The sequence below is a fragment of the Oncorhynchus kisutch genome, linkage group LG10, assembly GCF_002021735.2.
Source record: "Oncorhynchus kisutch isolate 150728-3 linkage group LG10, Okis_V2, whole genome shotgun sequence".
NCBI lineage: Eukaryota > Metazoa > Chordata > Actinopteri > Salmoniformes > Salmonidae > Oncorhynchus > Oncorhynchus kisutch.
The window spans coordinates 60,474,222-60,495,935 of NC_034183.2; the positions used below are offsets into that span (position 1 = coordinate 60,474,222).

Consider the following 21,714-nt stretch of genomic DNA (forward strand, 5'->3'; position numbering starts at 1 on the left):
CAGGCGGGCAGGTGCAGGCAGCGATCGGTTGTAGAGCATGCATTTAGTTTTACTTGTATTTAAGAGCAATTGGAGGCCACGGAAGGAGAGTTGTATGGTATTGAAGCTTGCCTGGAGGGTTGTTAACACAGTGTCCAAAGAAGGGCCAGAAGTATACAGAATGGTGTCGTCTGCGTAGAGGTGGATCAGAGACTCACCAGCAGCAAGAGCGACATCATTGATGTATACAGAGAAGAGAGTCGGTCCAAGAATTGAACCCTGTGGCACACCCATAGAGACTGCCAGAGGTCCGGACAGCAGAGCCTCCGATTTGACACACTGAACTCTATCAGAGAAGTAGTTGGTGAACCAGCCGAGACAATCGTCTGCCGACGAGGATGTGGTGATTGACAGAGTCAAAAGCCTTGGCCAGATCAATGAATACGGCTGCACAGTCATGTTTCTTATCGATGGCGGTTAATATATCGTTTAGGACCTTGAGCGTGGCTGAGGTGCACCCATGACCAGCTCTGAAACCAGAGAAGGTATGGTGAGATTCGAAATGGTCGCTAATCTGTTTGTTGACTTGGCTTTCGAAGACCTTAGAAAGGCAGGGTAGGATAGATATAGGTCTGTAGCAGTTTGGGTCAAGAGTGATCCCCCCCCCTTAAAGAGGGGGATGACCGCAGCTGCTTTCCAATCTTTGGGAATCTCAGACGATACGAAAGAGAGGTTGAACAGGCTAGTAATAGGGGTGGCAACTATTTCGGCAGATCATTTTAGAAAGAAGGGGTCCAGATAGTCTAGCCCGGCTGATTTGTAGGGGTCCAGATTTTGCAGCTCTTTTAGAACATCAGCTGACTGGATTTGGGAGAAGGAGAAATGGGGAAGGCTTGGGCGAAATGCTGTGGGGGGTGCAGTGCTGTTGACCGGGGTAGGAGTAGCCTGGTGGAAAGCATGACCAGCCGTAGAAAAATGCTTATTGAAATTCTCAATTATAGTGGATTTATCAGTGGTGACAGTATTTCCTATCTTCAGTGCAGTGGGCAGCTGGGAGGAGGTGTTCTTATTCTCCATGGACTTTACAGTGTCCCAGAACTTTTTTGAGTTAGTGTTGCAGGAAGCAAATTTCTGCTTGAAAAAGCTAGCCTTGGCTTTTCTAACTGCTTGTGTATACTGGTTTCTAGCTTCCCTGAACAGCTGCATATCACGATGGCTGTTCGATGCTAATGCAGAATGCCATAGGATGTTTTTGTGTTGTTTAAGGGCAGTCAGGTCTGGGGAGAACCAAGGGCTATATCTGTTCGTGGTTCTAAATTTCTTGAATGGGGCATGCTTATTTAAGATGGGTAGGAAGGCATTTAAAAAAAAAAACAGGCATCCTCTACTGACGGGATGAGATCAATATCCTTCCAGGATACCCCGGCCAGGTCGATTAGAAAGGCCTGTATAAGAAAGGTCTATATAAGATCCCAGTTCACAGTGCATGTCAGAACAAAAACCAAACCATGTGTCACGACTTCCGCCGAGGTTGGCTCTCCTGCCCGTTCAGGCGGTGCTCGGCGGTCGTCGTCACCGTCCTACTAGCCACTACCGATCCCTTTTCGTGTATCTGTTGGTTTTGTCTGATTGGTTTCACCTGTGTGTTGTTTAGTTAATTAGTGTCTGTATATAATGTAGGTTGTCCCACCCTTGTTTTGTGCGGGATTGTTTATTTTGTCATTCATTTTTCGTCTGTCGGTGTTATTGTGTTTCTTATTCTCCGGTTAGTCTGTTATCCTGTGTTGGATAATTTCACCCTGTGTGTGTTTGGGTTGACCGTGTTTGTTTTGTTCACCGGAGAATAAACTCTATATCGCATTCTGCTATCTGCGCCTGATTCCACCCACCTTGATTAGACGTGACACCATGAGGTCGAAGGAATTGTCCTCCATCATTCCTAAATGGAAGAAGTTTGGAACCCCAAAGACTACTAGAGCTGGCCGCCTGGTCAAACTGAGCTATCAGGAACCTGATGGTCACTATGACAGAGCTCCAGAGTTCTTCTGTGGAGATTAGAGAAACCTCCAGAAGGACAACCATCTCTGCAGCACTCCACCAACCAGGTCTTTATGGTAGAGATGTCAGACGGAAGCCACTTCTCAGTAAAAGGCACATGACAGCACGCTTGGAGTTTGCCAAAAGCCACCTAAAGACTCTCAGACCATGAGAATCAAGATTCTCTGGTCTGATGAAACCAAGATTGAACTCTTTGGCCTGAATGCCAAGCGCCATGTCTGGAGGAAACCTGGCACCATTTCTACGGTGAAGCATGGCGGTGGCAGCATCATGCTGTGGGGATGTTTTTCAGCAGCAGGGACTGGTAGACTAGTCAGAATCGAGGGAAAGATGAACGGCACAAAGTACAGAGAGATGCTTGATGAAAACCAGCTCCAGAGCGTCCGGGATCTCAGACTGGGCCGAAGGTTCACCTTCCAACAGGACAACGACCCTTAGCACACAACCAAGACAAATGCAGGGGTGGCTTGGGGACAAGTCTCTGAATGTCCTTGAGTGGCCCAGCCAGAGCCCGGACTTGAACCTGATTGAACATCTCTGGAGACCTGAAAATAGCTGTGCAGCGATGCTTCCCATCCAACCTGACAGAGCTTGAGAGGATCTGCAGAGAAGAATGAGAGAAACTCCCCAAATATAGATGTGCTAAGCTTATAGTGTCATACCCAAGAACACTTGAGGCTGTAATCGCTGCCAAAGTTGCTTCAACAAAGTACTGAGTAAAGGGTCTGAATTCTTATGTATATGTGATAGTTTAGCTTTATGTTGTCTTGATAAATTTGCAAAAAAATCTAAAAACCTGTTTTTGCTGTCATTATGGGGTAGATTGATGAGAAGAAGAAAAAATTAATTAATCCATTTTAGAACAAGGCTGTAACTTAACTAAATGTGGAAAAAGTCAAGGGATCTGAATACTTTCTGAATGCACTGTAGGTACATTTATTCACTACCATGTACAGTAAAAGAACATTAATTGCACTCGGTCGGTGAGATGTTTTATATTTATATAATTGTAAACATACAGTAGATGGCCTAGAGTGGGTACATGCTTTGTGGTGTAGGCTGTTTCTTCTGGTGGTCTAGGGCAGCCTGGTGGTCTAGGGCACCCTGATGTCCAGGTGGTCTAGGGCAGCCTGGTGTTCTAGGGCAGCTTGGTGTCTAGGTGGTTTAGGCCAGCGTGATGTCCTAATGGTCTAGGATAGTCTGATGGTGGTCTAGGGCAGCTTGATGGTGGTCTAGGGCAGCTTGATGGTGGTCTAGGGCAGCTTGATGGTGGTCTAGGGCAGCTTGATGGGGGTCTAGGGCAGCTTGATGGGGGTCTAGGGCAGCTTGATGGGGGTCTAGGGCAGCTTGATGGTGGAGTAGGGCAGCTTGATGGTGGAGTAGGGCAGTCTGATGGTGGTCTAGGGCAGCTTGATGGTGGTCTAAGGCAGTTGATGGTGGTGTAGGGCAGCCTAATTCGATTAATCTGAGGTTTCTTGGTGTGTGGTAGGTGCTACTCCAGGTGGTCCCTGAGCGCTGTGCCGCTCCCTGAGTTTAATGATGGGTTCTCCTGGTCCTTCTCCTGGTAGTGAGGGGCCTGGTCTCCTTCACCTGCTCCACTTTATTGAGAAATGACAGGGAGATCTTACATGTACATACAATGTCTGAAAAATAACACATACAGAGGGATTACAGGTTAAAGGGATAACTCTTAATGCGTGGTCAATGAATCATCTTTCTAGCTTTGGTAAACACTTTTTTTCTTGATGACTCATTGTCGTCATTGACTCCATTTGTGACATTCTTCTCTTAAATTTGTGGCCTAGAGCCTTACCTGCAGACATAGAACAGGATGTAGGCAGTCTGTGCAATCTCCTTCAGCACAGTGGCCTCATCTGTCCTCAAGACATGTGCGTCATCCAGGCAGAGCCACCCACTGCCACGGCTGTCCAAAACATCACTGATGTAGTGGCCTAGGGAACAAGGGAAACAAAATAGAGTGTACATTAAGCTTTCATAATTGTGTGTGCGTGCCTGCATACCTGAGTGCCTGCATACCTGCGTGCCTGCATACCTGTATACATGTTGTCTCCCAGATGTGAGATCACACTTGACAATTTGTAGATATTGTCTGGCTGGTGTCTCTGTAAGGAAACATTTAATAATAGGATTGTTATTTTGTCTAGAAGGGGTGCCTTCTATAACTGCCTTATCTTGATCCGCCCACTATCTCAACTGGATCTAATTATCTGTTATTTATTTCTCTCTCTCTCTCTCTCTCTCTCTCTCTCTCTCTCTCTCTCCTCACCACAGCGGCTGCCTGCTGCTTTTTCTCACTGTCAGCTGGTTTCTCTAGCTGGTCAGAGGAATTTGAAGCTGGTGGGGGTATATCAAATATAGTGTAAATACAAACCAGAAAGTGAAGTGGAAACCCATCAACAAATATACTCTTAACTTCAGCTTCCGACTTGCTTTCCTCAACAGTCCTGTTTCATGAGAGGGTGTTCTGCATGAAGTCAGTAACACAATGTCCTACCTGGTCTATCAAGGGTGCCTTTCGGGGAGTTTGCAGGTGTGTTGTCCATGTTGTTTCTCCCCAGGGAGCTTGCCCTGTGTAAATTGATGGCATTGAAAATAAATATCTAGTGTGTGAAAATCATGGTGTGTGTTGGCTACTCAATGTGCAATGTGCCCAAACAGAGTGTAAACCAACCTGGCTCCATACTGGACATGGGCTGTCTTCCCACATACGGCTGGGAGGGTTATTTCTGCAGGGATGGACATGGGATCATCCAACTTCTCTGGCTCCCAGTCGCCTGCAGTAAATCGCTTGATATGAAGCATTAGGACCCTGCTCACAGACAGGCATTCACACAGACAGACAGAGACATTCACACAGACATTCACCCAGACATTCACACAGACAGGCAGACAGACAGGCATTCACACAGACAAAGGAATCAGTCTTGTACTCAATTCAATAACCCAGTTTGGTGAGTTAGATCAGGACTGTCAATTGTAATCTGAGATGATGATGGGGGGACTCACCGGGGCAGCGTGAGGAAGTGCCTAGTCACAGATGCTGAGCTGCCTGAGCACACCCTGCATGCACACTCTAACGCAGATGGCTAGGTGACAAAGGATAGCAATACAATTATGAACATTATGACATTAATGATAGTGTTCCTTGACATACTAACTCTTGGTTTAAGCTAAGTGCTGACCTTAAAGTAGAGGTCCAGGCTGTGTGGCAGGTAATGGCTCAGGCTCAGTGACAGGTGATTATAATCCTCCTGACCATACACTATAACTCCACAGCTTCAGAAGTACGGAGAGAAATGCATCAGCTATCCAACACAAACCTTTTGATCCCTCTACACACCATCTTAATGCTTTACCTCTGTATCCTGCATGTTATGCTGACATTAAACCTCCTCACAAATGTGACGACGACATCAAGGTACACCGTATACAAATGACAGCTGTTACCTGGTGCAGGTACGGGAAGTCTTCAGCTTGAATTCTAACTGCTTCACGGGGCAGGTGTATGGCTCTGGTGAGCCCTTTAATGCCATACCCTCCTCCTTCAGCTGAAAGAGGAGGAGCAACACACATTCATGGGCATCCTAAGAGAAGAATGGGAAAGAAGCAGAAAATACATCAACAACTACAACTGAAACAGAGCTGAGGAAAAACACTGTCACGTGTCCCAGGTTTATTGTTAAGTGAGTCTTTTAGCAAATAATATCTTACCTGTTCATAGTCTTCCTCATAGTCCTCATTGACAACGGATAGGCAGCGCTTGACTGTTTGAAGGATTTTCTTATTTTCCTTGTTCTTAGCATTAACAGTGCCTCCAGAAAGCCTGGCCTGATGTAACTCGGCAAAGCAGCTGTGGAGGGAGACAATGAGCATGCATTCAGGTTTCAATCTCTCATCTTGGCCACAGATTAGTTCTGTGCTTCTACTTTAGCCTCTGATCAAATATGATTCAACTGATTCCTGACTGTGACAGGAAATCATCTCTGGTGTTAATCAGAAGCGGAGTTGGGTTTGTTTTTATCTTAAAAAACATGAGGAACTAAGAGTGTACAAATGACAATATATATATCCATCCATCCATCCATCCATACATACAGTGCCTTGCGAAAGTATTCGGCCCCCTTGAACTTTTCGACCTTTTACCACATTTCAGGCTTCAAACATAAAGATATAAAACTGTATTTTTTTGTGAAGAATCAACAACAAGTGGGACACAATCATGAAGTGGAACGACATTTATTGGATATTTCAAACATTTAACAAATCAAAAACTGAAAAATTATTCAGCCCCCTTAAGTTAATACTTTGTAGCGCCACCTTTTGCTGCGATTACAGCTGTAAGTCGCTTGGGGTATGTCTCTATCAGTTTTGCACATCGAGAGACTGACATTTTTTCCCATTCCTCCTTGCAAAACAGCTCGAGCTCAGTGAGGTTGGATGGAGAGCATTTGTGAACAGCAGTTCAGTTCTTTCCACAGATTCTCGATTGGATTCAGGTCTGGACTTTGACTTGGCCATTCTAACACCTGGATATGTTTATTTTCGAACCATTCCATTGTAGATTTTGCTTTATGTTTTGGATCATTGTCTTGTTGGAAGACAAATCTCCGTCCCAGTCTCAGGTCTTTTGCAGACTCCATCAGGTTTTCTTCCAGAATGGTCCTGTATTTGGCTCCATCCATCTTCCCATCAATTTTAACCATCTTCCCTGTCCCTGCTGAAGAAAAGCAGGCCCAAACCATGATGCTGCCACCACCATGTTTGACAGTGGGGATGATGTGTGTTCAGGGTGATGAGCTGTGTTGCTTTTACGCCAAACATAACGTTTTTGCATTGTTGCCAAAAAGTTTAATTTTAGTTTCATCTGACCAGAGCACCTTCTTCCACATGTTTGGTGTGTCTCCCAGGTGGCTTGTGGCAAACTTTAAACGACACTTTTTATGGATATCTTTAAGAAATGGCTTTCTTCTTGCCACTCTTCCATAAAGGCCAGATTTGTGCAATATACGACTGATTGTTGTCCTATGGACAGAGTCTCCCACCTCAGCTGTAGATCTCTGCAGTTCATCCAGAGTGATCATGGGCCTCTTGGCTGCATCTCTGATCAGTCTTCTCCTTGTATGAGCTGAAAGTTTAGAGGGACGGCCAGGTCTTGGTAGATTTGCAGTGGTCTGATACTCCTTCCATTTCAATATTATCGCTTGCACAGTGCTCCTTGGGATGTTTAAAGCTTGGGAAATCTTTTTGTATCCAAATCCGGCTTTAAACTTCTTCACAACAGTATCTCGGACCGGCCTGGTGTGTTCCTTGTTCTTCATGATGATCTCTGCCCTTTTAACGGACCTCTGAGACTTTCACAGTGCAGGTGCATTTATACGGAGACTTGATTACACACAGGTGGATTGTATTTATCATCATTAGTCATTTAGGTCAACATTGGATCATTCAGAGATCCTCACTGAACTTCTGGAGAGAGTTTGCTGCACTGAAAGTAAAGGGGCTGAATAATTTTGCACGCCCAATTTTTCAGTTTTTGATTTGTTAAAAAAGTTTGAAATATCCAATAAATGTCGTTCCACTTCATGATTGTGTCCCACTTGTTGTTGATTCTTCACAAAAAAATACAGTTTTATATCTTTATGTTTCAAGCCTGAAATGTGGCAAAAGGTCGCAAAGTTCAAGGGGGCCGAATACTTTCGCAAGGCACTGTACATACTTCCATACACACAAAAAAGCGTATATCTGTGCACAGATTTGTTTGCATATCTGTTAGTTAGCATTTATTCTTTGCCAAGATAATCCATCCACCTGACAGGTGGCATATCAAGAAGCTGATTAAACAGCATGATCATTACACAGGTGCACCTTGTGCTGAGGACAATAAAAGGCCACTCTAAAATGTGCAGTTTTATTACACAACACAATACCACAGATGTCTCAGGTTTTGAGGGAGTGCGCAATTGGCATGCTGACAGCAGGAATCTCCACCAGAGCTGTTGCCAGAGAATTGAATGTTCATTTCTATACCATAAGCCATCTCCAACATTGTTTTAGAGAATTTAGCAGTATGTCCAACCGGCCTTCCAACCGCAGACCACGTATAACCACACAAGCCCAGGACCTCCATATCCAGCTTCTTCACCTGCGGCATCGTCTGAGGGGGTGCTGAGGAGTATTTCTGTCTGTAATAAAGCCCTTTTGTGGGGAAATCTAATTCTGATTGGCTGGGCCTAACTCCCCAGTGGGTGGCCCTATGCCCTCCCAGCCCCACGATGGCTGCGACCTTGCTCAGTCGTGAAATCCATAGATTATGTCCTAATGAATGAATTTCCTTATATGAATTGTAAAATCTTTGAAATTGTTGCATGTTGCGTTTATATTTTTGTTTTTTATACATAGATACATAGATACATACATACATATATACATAAATACATACCACAGGAGGTTGATGGCACCTTAATTGGGGAGGACGGGTTCGTGGTAATGGCTGGAGCGGAATCAGTGGAATGCTATCAAATACATCAAACATATGGTTTCCATGTGTTTTATGCCATTCCATTTGCTCCGTTTCAGACATCATTACAAGCCGTCCTCCCCTCAGCAGCCTCCACTGACACATACATTGAGGCGGAACTTGTTGTTAGTATATTTAATTATGCCAATGTGCTTTCATCAATTGAAAGCCCTTCATCTATTTTATGAGAATTTATATTGATTCCTTGTTTGCATAAAATAGACGCAGACCAGTCTTTAAATAATAGGTAATAGAATTTATTCTCGGAGCGCGCTACCACTCAAAACACATGCCTCAGTTTAAATACAGATCATGACGTCATTTCACTGTCTTAAACGAACCCCCCCCCCCCCCCTCTCGACAGGACAAAGTAAGGTGAAGAGTTCATTCTAACTTACTAACACACTCCCAGATAACTTTTGACCCCTCAACATTATCGATCACCACTGAAGTGACAGGTTTAATTAACAGAAACCCTAGGAATGCACTCACTGCCTAATCTAAAAACCCCATAGCTAAGTTTCAGGTTGGGTCAACCATAGGCTAACGACCTTATGTGTTTACACAGTCCACAACCCATTTGTTCCTGCCCAGTTGGAAATGGTGTTCATTAACATTCTATTCCTCCTTGTCCTGTCACACAATTTCTTCTTATGAACTCATATTGTTAATCAAACATACAGAGTATAAGTTTACCTAGACACAATTCTATTTAAAATGGGGATATTGTTTATTCATTTATCCATAATAAATCCATAATATATTCAACACTTGTGTACTGTAACTATAAGCGTCTAGGTGGGTGGGTCAGTGTGTGTACAGGTGGGACAGGAGGGTGAGATCGAGGCTGTATACCATAGCAGTTTAGAGGAGGGGGAGGAACTCCAGATGTTCTGCTGTCTCAGGATGTCTCTGCAAAATGCTGGCAGCCCCAGCAGGCACTGCAGAGCAGAGTTCATGAAGCAGGTGTTGCCAATATTAGGCAACCTGTGGGAAAGAAGCCATCAGTTACACACTAATATCTGAACTGTGGACCAAAGGTAAACAAATGAATGTATTTGTAAGGCATCAACACAAGATAACTCTGAGTACCACACTGAATTATTTAAAACAAAAAGCAGAGCTCAGAGATAAGAGTAGGTGTGTGTGTGTGTGTGTGTGTGTGTGTGTGTGTGTGTGTGTGTGTGTGTGTGTGTGTGTGTGTGTGTGTGTGTGTGTGTGTGTGTGTGTGTGTGTGTGTGTGTGTGTGTGTGTGTGTGTGTGTGTGTGTGTGTGTGTGTGTGTGTGTGTTTTACCCGAGGAGCTTGGTGTTGTCTTCGCCCTCGCCTGTGCAGCTCTGCTCCCCCAGCTGGGTGCTACTCTTGCTGAACAGGTTGGGGAGGCGAGCCATGGCTTCCCGAGACCTGACCAATGGCCTGGAGGAAGAGAGACAGGGTAGAGGCCTCAGTAGCAGTAGCTCAACACCAATCGGTCTGTTTGAACACTGTTTTAATGTACAGGCATACATATATTCCTTACCATGTCATGGTGTGAGTGACCACTCTTATGTAGAGTTGAGTGAGATGAAGGTGGCTATTGTATACAGTACTTACCTCTCCAAGGAGACAGAGGAACCCTTCAGGTCAATGGAGGCCTCTGCAGAGAGAGACAGAGAGACGGAGAGCGGTAAGAGAGAAGCTATGTCAAAGATGAATTGAGAAAAATAGCACCAAAAAATGGCACCCGTTTACAGACCTGCGATGCCAGCAAATAGGGGTATCATTCTCTTTGTCTGTGGAACAACTGCCCCCACCTCTTTGACCTCAGAGCTCATAAGATCTCTGTAAAGACACACAGACATATGCATTAGGTTAGCTATATTATATTGGTTTTTTCATTTCAATTTCATGGTGTTGGTTGGCATGAAATGTGATATCAGGCTGCAGTACCTGGCAGTCTCACTGTCTTTGTTGGTCTCTCCATGGTGGTCCAGGGGGTTTGGAGAGGAGGACTGGGGGCCAGGGGAGGAGGAGGAAAACTGAGTTGAGACAGCCAGGGAAACAGAAGAAGCACTAAAAGGGGAGGAGGTCTGTGATCCTTCCTCCTCTGAAGAAGAAGAAGAGAGAGATGACATGTGGAGAGAGGAGGGAGAAGAGAGGCCGAAGAACTTGGAGCGAGTGGAAGGGGATCTGGCAGGGGATCCAGAGGGTGAGGGGGGTGAGGGGGATGGAGTGCCGATTGGTGTTCGGCCAGATAAGGGGTCGAGGGGCGTCAGAGATGTTGTAGACGGTTTCAAGTGGAAAGAAGAGACAAAGGAAGAATCAAGTTGGTGGTGATCCTTTACGTTCTTCTTCTCCCGGTTTTTCCAAACTGACGCAGTTACCATGCTGGCATCCAATGACGTCAGTTTGGGTGGGATTGGGAACGGCGATGGACAGCGGCTCCCAATCCCGAGGCGAACTCTGCACTTCTTTTTCTGTTTGGAGAAACATTATATATGTTATATTTGAACTAGCAGCAAATGTCACACCCAAACCACATGATCTGACCATAAAATAAAGAACTCGTCGCCCAATCATATTGAATTCTGTATCATAGGCTAACAAATAGTAAATATACATGTTTAGAAAAATAAAACCATTGTAACCATACAGTTATACCCTCTGTCCCAAATTCTGCCATTTGGGACACATAAATAGACAATGAAACAACTAGGAATAGCTGAAAAGAATAGAATATACTCTAAATTGTAACAGAATTAGACAAATTCTAGCACAGAATAGACATATACCTTTTTACAGCAACACAAACATCCCATTTCAGTGTATTTGTAGACTATGCCTTAGTTTGCAGAACATCAAAATATGTTGCCTATTTCACATTGTGATGTCATAAACCAAATTATGATGCGCCTATCTACGCGTTACCAGCATAAATAGCCAACAAATCACACACACCAAAATGTTGAAAAATAATTTGAAAAATAAATGTATCGTGTATTCAGAGTTATTCCTATTTCATAAAATATACAAAATAACTAGGTTCTTGCCAATACACCTGTTTTTTATTGAGAAAACATTGGGTTATCTTTCTCCCACGCTTCCTGGGCCACTGACGTGTGATTGTATGGGATATGGGAAGAGACTAGGACATTCGAAGTAAAACTACTGTCTATCAGAATCAAAACAACTTTTATTGGCCAAGTGGCCTACATTCACATATTCACAGAATTTGACGCTGATCTGATACAGATCGAACGTAGCTTTGCAATGGTTGTTAGGAGGACCTTTGAAAAAGAAAAGGAGAGCTGCACACTCTAGCGCAGACTCAGTCATTTAATAACCCAATATCCAACCTTTCCGACCGACAAACTGTCTTCATCCGCGTATACTGTTAGGAGCACCTTAACACAGATGGATCTATTAATCTCTGACCGTACCTCATTGAAAAGGTGCCACTCTGCCTAGTGACTGTAAACTAATCTAAAATACTAACGTTAGTACATTTGTTGTATATTTGCTGTTCTGTAAACCCAGTTGGTCGCTACAACACCAGTCACAACTGTCAACAGATCATGACATAAATGCAAAGCATAATTTGTTCTCGCAGAGTAGATTGCAGATCCTACTACCACCTGGATAAACTGGCACCGATGGTGTGTGATTACACCGGGATTTTCATTTGATTGACCAGTTAGTGGTTGTAGCTCTCAGACTCAGAGAGCGCTCGATGCTGCAAGTTGGACAGCCAACCGTTACACTGCACCTACTTCTGAGTTTGGTGTCATCAAAGATGGCGATTTGCTGAGTGCTCATGGACACATCTCATGGTCATGGATAAATATGATCTTGCTTGAACTTGTGGTTAAATGTCATTTCTGTTTTACTTATGAATATTTTAAAACAGCTGTAATTTAAGCGCAAGGGCGAAACAGCGTTAGCTTCTGCAACAATGCAAATCACGTTAAAGACACTGCAACAGCAGACCATTCAAATCGACATAGACCCAGATCAAACGGTAAGTGCCCATTTGTTCATAATAATGCCAGCTGTGTGCGTTTTATCTAACCCGTTTGGCAAACTATCATTTTTGTTATTTGCACGAAACACCAAATGAATTTGTCCCAGATTATAAATTCGGATAATACAATATACATAGGCTAACGCTAGCTAGCTAGATGTTATTGACACCCCTAGCATTAGCTAACTAGCTAGCGCTGAGCTAGTTAGCTTGCAAGCTAATGTGTGTCAATTTGCTAATCCAATGTTGAGTCTCATTATTAGCTAGCTAGGTAAGTTATTATCCGCTAAAACATCAGCTAGCTTGCTACATGACTAGCTAACGTTAGGTTATCCCTCACCACGTCAATGTCAGCTTTAGCTAACTATCTAGCGTTAACTAGACAGCCATATTACTAGCTAGTTATCTACGTTATCTATTTTAGTTATTGATGATGCATGTCCATTTGGACGATAAATTAGCAATATTCTAGCAGACTAGCTAGGTCATAAAGAGTGAAAATAACTATCTAGCTAGCTACATAATGTAAGGTAAACCGCAATGTAAAAAGTAGTGCAATTTTTGGGGTCAGTGTTAGCGAGCAACTTTTGGGTTGCACTGTGTTTAACAATTAAAGCAAGGCTGAAAAGCTTATTTTTGGTTTCTACAGGTGAAGGCACTGAAGGAGAAGATAGAAGCAGAGAGGGGAAAAGATAACTTCCCAGTGTCTGGACAAAAGCTCATATATGCTGGCAAAATCCTGCAAGATGACACGCCTATTAAAGACTACAAAATTGACGAGAAGAATTTTGTTGTAGTTATGGTATCGAAGGTACATTTCCCTAATCCATTTTACTTGGACTCTTAATGAGCTGCACCCACCTGGGGAGGACGGTTACATGATTGTCTGCATAGATAACAGTAATAGCCTGTTTATATCTCCTCTGGAACTAGGCAAAGTCTGCCACAGCTGCATCAACACCTTCCTCAGAGGGACCCAAGGCCCCTGTCCAAGACTCTGGGTCGTCTGCGGGCCTGGCCCCTGCAGCCATCCCTATCCCCCCAGAGGAGCCCACACCTACAGTCGCAGAGCCCCCAGCTCCAGCCAGGTAGGCAGACAGAAGACCGCCGTAGAACTGATATTAACCTATCTAGAAGTACCTAGGTGTCTGGCTAGACTGTAAACTCTCCTTCCAGACTCATATCAAACATCTCCAATCTAAAATCAAATCTAGAGTCGGCTTTCTATTCCGCAACAAAGCCTCCTTCACTCACGTTGCCAAATTTACCCTAGTAAAACTGACTATCCTACCGATCCTTGACTTCGGCGATGTCATCTACAAAATAGCTTCCAATACTCTACTCAGCAAACGATGCAGTTTATCACAGTGCCATCCGTTTTGTTACCAAAACACCTTATACCACCCACCACTGTGACCTGTATGCTCTAGTCGGCTGGCCCTCGCTACATATTCGTCGCCAGACCCACTGGCTCCAGGTCATCTACAAGTCCATGCTAGGTAAAGCTCCGCCTTATCTCAGTTCACTGGTCACGATGGCAACACCCACCCGTAGCACGCGCTCCAGCAGGTGTATCTCACTGATCATCCCTAAAGCCAACACCTCATTTGGCCGCCTTTCGTTCCAGTTCTCTGCTGCCTGTGACTGGAACGAATTGCAAAAACCGCTGAAGTTGGAGACTTTTATCTCCCTCACCAACTTCAAACATCTGCTATCTGAGCAGCTAACCGATCGCTGCAGCTGTACATAGTCTATCGGTAAATAGCCCACCCAATTTTACCTACCTCATCCCCATACTGTTTTTATTTATTTACTTTTCTGCTCTTTTGCACACCAGTATCTCTACCTGTACATGACCATCTGATCATTTATCACTCCAGTGTTAATCTGCAAAATTGTAATTATTCGCCTACCTCCTCATGCCTTTTGCACACAATGTATATAGACTCTCTTTTTTTTCTCTACTGTGTTATTGACTTGTTAATTGTTTACTCCATGTGTAACTCTGTGTTGTCTGTTCACACTGCTATGCTTTATCTTGGCCAGGTCGCAGTTGTAAATGAGAACTTGTTCTCAACTAGCCTACCTGGTTAAATAAAGGTGAAATAAAATTTACAAAAAATATTTAAAAAATGGTAGACAGTCTGACAAATTGGAGAGAGTAAAAAAGTAAGCTTGAGGCCTGTTCAGGAGGGTAGAGTGTTACATAACTCTTAACAGAGACACATTTTGTGTCGGACAAATATGAACTAAACATCATTGAGCATTTCTTAGTTTTTTCATCTTACTGAATACACCCCCTGTAGTCCCTGTAGCTCAGTTGGTAGAGCATGGTGTTTGCAACTCAAGGATAGTGGGTTCATTTCCCGAGACTACCCATACGTAAAATGTATGCACGCATGACTAAGTTGCTTTGGACAAAAGCGTTTGCTAAATGGCATATTATTTACTGCCACAATTTTTAACATTTTAATTTAACCAGGTAGGCTATTTGATAACAAGTTCTCATTTGCAACTGCGACCTGACCAAGATAAAGCAAAGCAGTTAGACACATGCAACAACAGGGAGGTAAGGCAATACATAGGCCATGGTGGCAAAGTAATTACAATATAGCAATTAAACACTGGAATGGTAGAATGTGCAGAAGATGAATATGCAAGTAGAGATACTGGGGTGCAAAGGAGCAAGATAAATAAATACAGTATGGGGATGAGGTAGTTGGATGGGCTATTTACAGATGGGCTATGTACAGATGCAGTGATCTGCGAGCTGCTCTGACAGCTGGTGCTTAAAGCTTGTGAGGGAGATAAGTCTCCAGCTTTAGAGAATTTTGCAGTTCGTTCCAGTCAATGGCAGCAGAATATACCACTGAATGTTTTTGAATGGGTTGACTGGATTTTTGACCCTGTCGTTCTGTTTGCAGCTCCGACCCCAGTATGGAGGTTCAGGGGGGAGATGCCTCCTCTGCCTTGGGTGAGTGATGGACTTCGACCTGGCTATGTGAATGTGTCAGTGTGGAATGTATCTGCTGTGTTGCTAGATTGATGATAGCATGGGGATTTGTAAGATGCCTTCTAGCAGCTATGTGTTCATGGGTGTAAATATTGTACATTGTAACTCGGGTAGATGGTTAACAACTTGTTTATTTTGGTCAGTGACAGGAGCGGAGTATGAGACCATGTTGACAGAGATAATGTCTATGGGTTATGAGAGGGAGAGAGTGGTAGCTGCTCTCCGGGCCAGCTTCAACAACCCCCATCGGGCTGTGGAGTACCTCCTCACTGTGAGAACTGTCAACACACCACACAACTACCTAGCATACACAATACTGTGCAACCAGGCACCATACACCATGACTCTGCAAAATGACACTGAACAATAGCCCCAAAAAGACCATGAATGCAAAATTACACTATACAGCATGGCACCATATTTGATGAAACTTTAACATGGCAGCATGTACAATGACTCAGCAAAATTACACCAGCACTGTGTGACATCAGCTTTCAGAATACAGTTTAACACTGGTGTACTACATTTTTACCAAAAACACTATTACAGGACAGTGACGCTATAAAATAGTTTTATATGTATCCTCAGTTTAGAACCAGCCTGTCCGTTAGTACTGTGTGTGTGAGAGTATGTGCTGCTGTGTGTTTCCAGTGCATTCCTAGCAGTCCAGTCCAAGAGACTAATCCCCCAGCACAGCTTCCTGCATCTGCCCGCACAGGCACAGAGACCCCTACTGTAGCTGAGGGTGAGTCCATCTGCCTATATCTCTGCTATAGTATTACATCTACTGTATAGTGCATTCTGGAAATGTTTTCAGACCACTTTACTTTTTCCGCAGCAAAGCAAAAACAGGATTTTAATAAATACAATAAAAAGATCACATTTACATAAATATTCAGACCCTTCACTCAGAACTTTGTTGAAGCACCTTTGGCAGCGATTACAGCCTCAAGTCGTCTTGGGTATGATGCTAGGGTCGTTATCTTGTTGGAAGGTGAACCTTCATCCCAGTCCTGAGGTCCTAACCTGCTCCAGAGCGCTCTTCATCAAGGATCTCTCTACTTTGCTCTGTTCATCTTTCTCTTGATCCTTACTAGTCTCCCAGTCCTTTGCCGCTGAAAAACATCCCCACAGCATGATGCTGCCACCACCATGCTTCACCGTAGGGATGGTACCAGGTTTCCTCCAGACGTGACGCTTGGCATTCAGGCCAAAGAGTTCAATCTTCAAATCAAAGTTTATTTGTCACGTGTGCTGAATACAACCGGTGTTGACCTTACAGTGAAATGCTTACTTACAGGCTCTAACCAATAGTGCAAAAAAGGTATTAGGTGAACAATAGGTAGGTAAACAAATAAAACAACAGTAAAAAGACAGGCTATATACAGTAGCGAGGCCATAAAAGTAGAGAGGCTACATACAGACACCGTTTAGTCAGGCTAATTGAGGTAGTATGTACATGTAGATATGGTTAAAGTGACATATGATATATATCATATGCGTATATGATGAACAGTGAGTAGCAGTAGCGTAAAAGAGGGGGTGGCGGGCCACAATGCAGATAGCCCGGTAAGCCAATGTGCGGGAGCACTGGTTGGTCGGCCCAATTGAGGTAGTATGTACATGAATGTATAGATAAAGTGACTATGCATATATGATAAAAAGAGTACAAATAGTCCGGGTAGCCATTTTATTACCTGTTCAGGAGTCTTATGGCTTGGGGATGGAAAATGTTCAGAAGCCTTTTTGTCCTAGACTTGGCACTCCAGTACCGCTTGCCATGCGGTAGTAGAGAGAACAGTAGAGAGAACAGTCTATGCCTGGGGTGGCTGGGTTCTTTGACAATTCTTAGGGCCTTTCTCTGACACCGCCTGGTGTAGAGGTCCTGGATGGCAGGAAGCTTAGCCCCAGTGATGTACTGGGCCGTACGCACTACCCTCTGTTGTGCCTTGCGGTCTGAGGCCGAGCAATTGCCGTACCAGGCAGTGATGCAACCAGTTGTGTCGAGGCACAGATTTGGGAAAGAGTACTTCAAATTGCTCTCGATGTTGCAGCTGTAGAATCTTTTGAGGATCTCGGGACCCATGCCAAATATTTTGAGTTTCCTGAGGAGGGATAGGCTTGGTCGTGCCCTCTTCACGACTGTCTTGGTGTGTTTGGATCATTCCAGTTTGTTGTTGATGTGGACACCAAGGAACTTGAAGCTCTCAACCTGCTCTGTCGACGAGAATGGGGGCGTGCTCGGTCCTCCTTTTCCTGTAGTTCACAATAATCTCCTTAATCTTGGTTTCATCAGACCAGAGAATCTTGTTTCTCATGGTCTGAGAGTCCTTTAGGTGCCTTTTGGCAAACTCCAAGTGGGCTGTCGTGTGCCTTTTACTGAGGTGTGGCTTCTGTCTGGACACTCCCATAAATGCCTGATTGGTGGAGTGCTGCAGAGATGGTTGTCCTTCTGGAAGAGTCTCCCATCTCCACAGAGGAACTCTGGAGCTCTGTCAGTGGCCATCGGTTTCTTAGTCACCTCCCTAACCAAGGCCCTTCTCCCCCGATTACTCAGTTTGGCCAGGCGGCTAGCTCTAGGAAGAGTCTTGGTGGTTCAAAACTTCATCCATTTAAGAATGATGGAGGATACTGTGTTCTTGGGGACCTTCAATGCTGCAGAACTTGTTTGGTACTCTTTCCCAGATCTGTGCCTCGACACAATCCTGTCTCGGAGCTCTACGGACAATTCCTGCGACGTCATGGCTTGGTTTTTGCTCTGACATGCACTGTCAACTGTGGACCTTATATAGACATGCGTGTGCCTTTCCAATCAAGTTGTAGAAACATCAAGGATGATCCATGGAAACAGGATGCACCTGAGCTCAATTTCAAGTCTCATAGCAAAGGGTCTGAATTTTTTTTTTTTTTTTAAATCTAAAACCTGTTTTCACTTTGTTTTCACTTTGTCATTGTGAGGTTTCTGTGGATTCTGTGGAGATAGATGAGGAAAACATTTATTTAATCCATTTTAGAATACGGCTGTAACATAACATGTGGAAAAAGTCAAGTGGTCTGAATACTTTCCAAATGCACTGCATATCAGATAGATGGGAATGGTTTATGTGCATTTTCCCTAGTAGGTGTTGTATCTATATCAACATGTTCTCTTCCGTAAACATTCTGTGTGTGTGTTGCAGGAGAAAACCCTCTGGAGTTCCTGCGTTCCCAGCCTCAGTTCCAGAGCATGAGGCAGGTGATCCAGCAGAACCCCTCACTGCTGCCAGCTCTGCTCCAACAGCTGGGCCGGGAGAACCCACAGCTCCTACAGGTAACACACATATACCATGCACTACACACTGATGGCACCACCACTCATACTAGCTTGCATCACACACTCCCTATAGTGACACCTCCCAGGTTTTGTGATTTCACAATGTATGTTCTGCTTGTTGCTGATTGCTGTCTACCTATCTTTCCCTATTGATAAAACTCAACAACAGCAAATCAGCCAGTACCAGGAGCTGTTCATCCAGATGCTGAATGAGCCGGCGGGGGAGGTTGGAGACGTGCCTGAGGTGGGGGACCTGGGTGCTGCAGTGGAGGAGGGAGCTTCAGTCAACTACATTCAGGTCACGCCTCAGGAGAAGGAAGCCATCGAGAGGGTGAGGGGAGCTAAAGACCTCTCAATGCACTGTTTAGGGCATAAGATGGCTTCAACTGACAAGGAGACTAGCAAGAAATGCATACATTGTGACCTTTCTGGTGAGAAATAGTCATGTTATGTTATTTTCTTCTCCTGTCTCAGTTAAAAGCGTTGGGTTTCCCCGAGGCGCTGGTGATCCAGGCCTACTTTGCCTGTGAAAAGAACGAGAACCTTGCTGCCAACTTCCTCCTGAACCAGGGCTTTGAGGATGAATGAGAGGTGCTGGCCTGCCCTCCTCTCCAGGCCAGCACAAGGACTTCACCCCACTGTAGAGCAACGATCATCAGGTCATTTCAGGGGGGGGGGGGTCTTACAAGCTACACAAAGTATATGTTGATCTAAGGGTGAAAGAGGAATAATGAAATCCACTTGGAATTCCAATGGAATGTGTGGGATTTGTTTAGGGCAGATATATATTGAGATTTTAGAAGAGCTTTGGGAACGGGAGGGAGGGGGCTGAAAGGTTTGCGGCGTGTGTGTGTGTGTACACATGTCTGTGTGTACAGGTGGATGCCATTCAATTAAGGTGCAAAGTCATTGATATGCATATCTAAGCTTGTTAATGCTGTAGCTGGATGTAATGGAAGCACATTCTCCTTGATGCACTTCTACAATGTTGGTGTATTGAGGCAAGAGGGGAAAGGGAAACTAAACTGACGGTCATGAAGAGTCCGCTTGTGGTCTGTTCACTTGATTGCACCAGTACCTCACATTTCCTTTGCCATTCAAAAACCAACCACATCTCATCCCATGATATTGTCATACAGGCAAGTACATTTTGCCAGCGGCCAGGCTAAATTATTTATGAGGTCCCCTCACTTCACCTCAAAGCTAGCTCTTTTAGTTTTCACTCAGATAGCCATGATCTCTCTAGGTGTGGAAATGCTCAACATCCTGAGTAAATCGAGTGGTATAGAACAACCAAAATGACAAATGGATGTGTGTATGCTCACAGAACCGTACAGGTACATTACTGTGTGGATTTGTCTGAAAATTAGGTTTTGCTGAAAGGTGCACAGTCCTCTCTAGTGTTACGTCTCTGATGAACTGACCAACTCTGACCTTACCTTTACATATAATCCTCTGAAGGGGGGAAGAGAGAGCTGGCAGGGACCAGTCCTGGGATGCTGGAGTTACTCACTTACCTCTTTCCCAAGGCTGAGGAGTAGACACACCACCTTTCTCATAGGATCTGATTTATAGTACACACGAAGGGCAGCTCAAATACAACGGGACCAGCTGGTCTTGAGACACTAAGGGCTGGATTCAACCCGTATCGTGTAAAAATGTACGGGTAATTTCCTGTTGAGCCGACATGCAGTCTTGGCGACCGTGGGAACATTGCCTTTAAATTGTCAATAGCGCTATAAAGCAGATATTCAGCACTACGCATTGAATAGAGCCCAAAATGTCCAGTAGGAACAAGGGTCCACATGAAGTCTTTATTAAACCAGGACCCAGTCATAGCCAATAATTGTCATCATCCACAGCCTGAATGAGCCTATTCAACAGTCTTTATGATGAGGTGAATCTGAAGTTTAAACCGGCTATCGCCTAGCTTTAACCACCTGTTTCCAACTCCGATAGTAAAACATGCCTTATTACACTAAGGATTCTCACTGTTTTGAGATGTTGCTATTGTGGCTTTTCTGAGGGAACAGAGGGTACCAAGAAATGTGTGGTTTTATGAATATTCACTTATCAAGTTATGTTTTCTCTTTAACTTAACATGGCAGGAGTTTAATGGGTCTATGAAGAGACAAGCTTTTTATGAGTTTGGATTGAACAGATGCATTCAAATGTATTGGCTCCCTTGCACAGAATTTCCTGTTCTCTTTTTGAAACTTGTTGAATGGCTATTTTTTATCCTGCAGGCACCTTCAACTTGCCACAAGTAAGATCAATTACACTCAAACCAAATTCATTGTGCATTTAGTTCATGTCATTTTTGACTTAAGTGAAACATTTCCGTTTTGATGTATTTATTGGACCTTTGAAACAAATACACATGTGAACAAAGTTTTCAATCTCAACTTATTTTAAAGGAATAGTGATCATGACAATATGTTTGACTGCATCTGTTTTTGTGAACATGGCTTTCACTGACACTGGCATTTTACAGCATCAACATGATCCGCTTCAATGCTCAGCTTCATTAAACATCAATATGTCATGGCTTCGTATGTTTTATTTCATGCCAAACACTTCTGTATGCACCACATTCTTGGTCTGGGCAATGAATGAGGCCAACTGAAATGAAACTCAACTTGATCTTATGGAATACAAACTATTACAGGAAATTTAATTTATACACACTCCGGTTCAAGTCCAGGCATTTCAGTATCATGTGGGAATGGGTAGTGCTACTCCTGTGGATTTGACCCTCCATTATCAGTATCGGTAAGTAGATTTTCTGATAAACAGTGAAACTAATTTTGGCCT

At 44.0% G+C, this 21,714-nt stretch overlaps 2 protein-coding genes across 4 annotated transcripts; one reads left to right on the forward strand and one right to left on the reverse strand.

The window, feature by feature from the left end:
* Nucleotides 1–3,026: 3,026 nt before the first annotated feature.
* On the reverse strand, nt 3,027–12,191 carry LOC109897358 (ubiquitin carboxyl-terminal hydrolase 26-like). Of its 2 annotated transcripts, XM_031834442.1 has the most exons (15): nt 10,504–12,191; nt 10,310–10,395; nt 10,168–10,210; nt 9,871–9,990; nt 9,431–9,562; nt 5,770–5,908; nt 5,506–5,642; nt 5,241–5,334; nt 5,065–5,144; nt 4,730–4,867; nt 4,553–4,626; nt 4,325–4,392; nt 4,091–4,160; nt 3,851–3,989; nt 3,027–3,635 (listed from the first exon to the last, which is right to left on the reverse strand). In XM_031834442.1, the coding sequence occupies exons 1-15, from the start codon at nt 10,938–10,940 to the stop codon at nt 3,530–3,532; spliced, it is 1,863 nt and encodes a 620-aa protein (XP_031690302.1). In that variant the 5' UTR covers nt 10,941–12,191; the 3' UTR covers nt 3,027–3,529. The 2 variants fall into 2 exon arrangements, 1 of the variants encoding a protein (XP_031690302.1); XR_004211316.1 differs by lacking the exon at nt 4,325–4,392.
* A 77-nt stretch (nt 12,192–12,268) lies between these two features.
* On the forward strand, nt 12,269–21,447 carry LOC109898617 (UV excision repair protein RAD23 homolog A). 2 transcript variants are annotated; one of them, XM_020493653.2, is made up of 9 exons: nt 12,269–12,571; nt 13,224–13,385; nt 13,508–13,662; nt 15,499–15,548; nt 15,737–15,858; nt 16,239–16,332; nt 18,767–18,897; nt 19,070–19,231; nt 19,375–21,447. In XM_020493653.2, exons 1-9 carry the CDS (start codon nt 12,506–12,508, stop codon nt 19,486–19,488), a joined length of 1,056 nt encoding a protein of 351 aa, XP_020349242.1. In that variant the 5' UTR covers nt 12,269–12,505; the 3' UTR covers nt 19,489–21,447. The 2 variants fall into 2 exon arrangements, with proteins under 2 accessions (XP_020349242.1, XP_020349241.1); XM_020493652.2 differs by having other exon boundaries at nt 12,270–12,571; nt 15,731–15,858.
* The last annotated feature ends 267 nt before the right edge of the window (nt 21,448–21,714 follow it).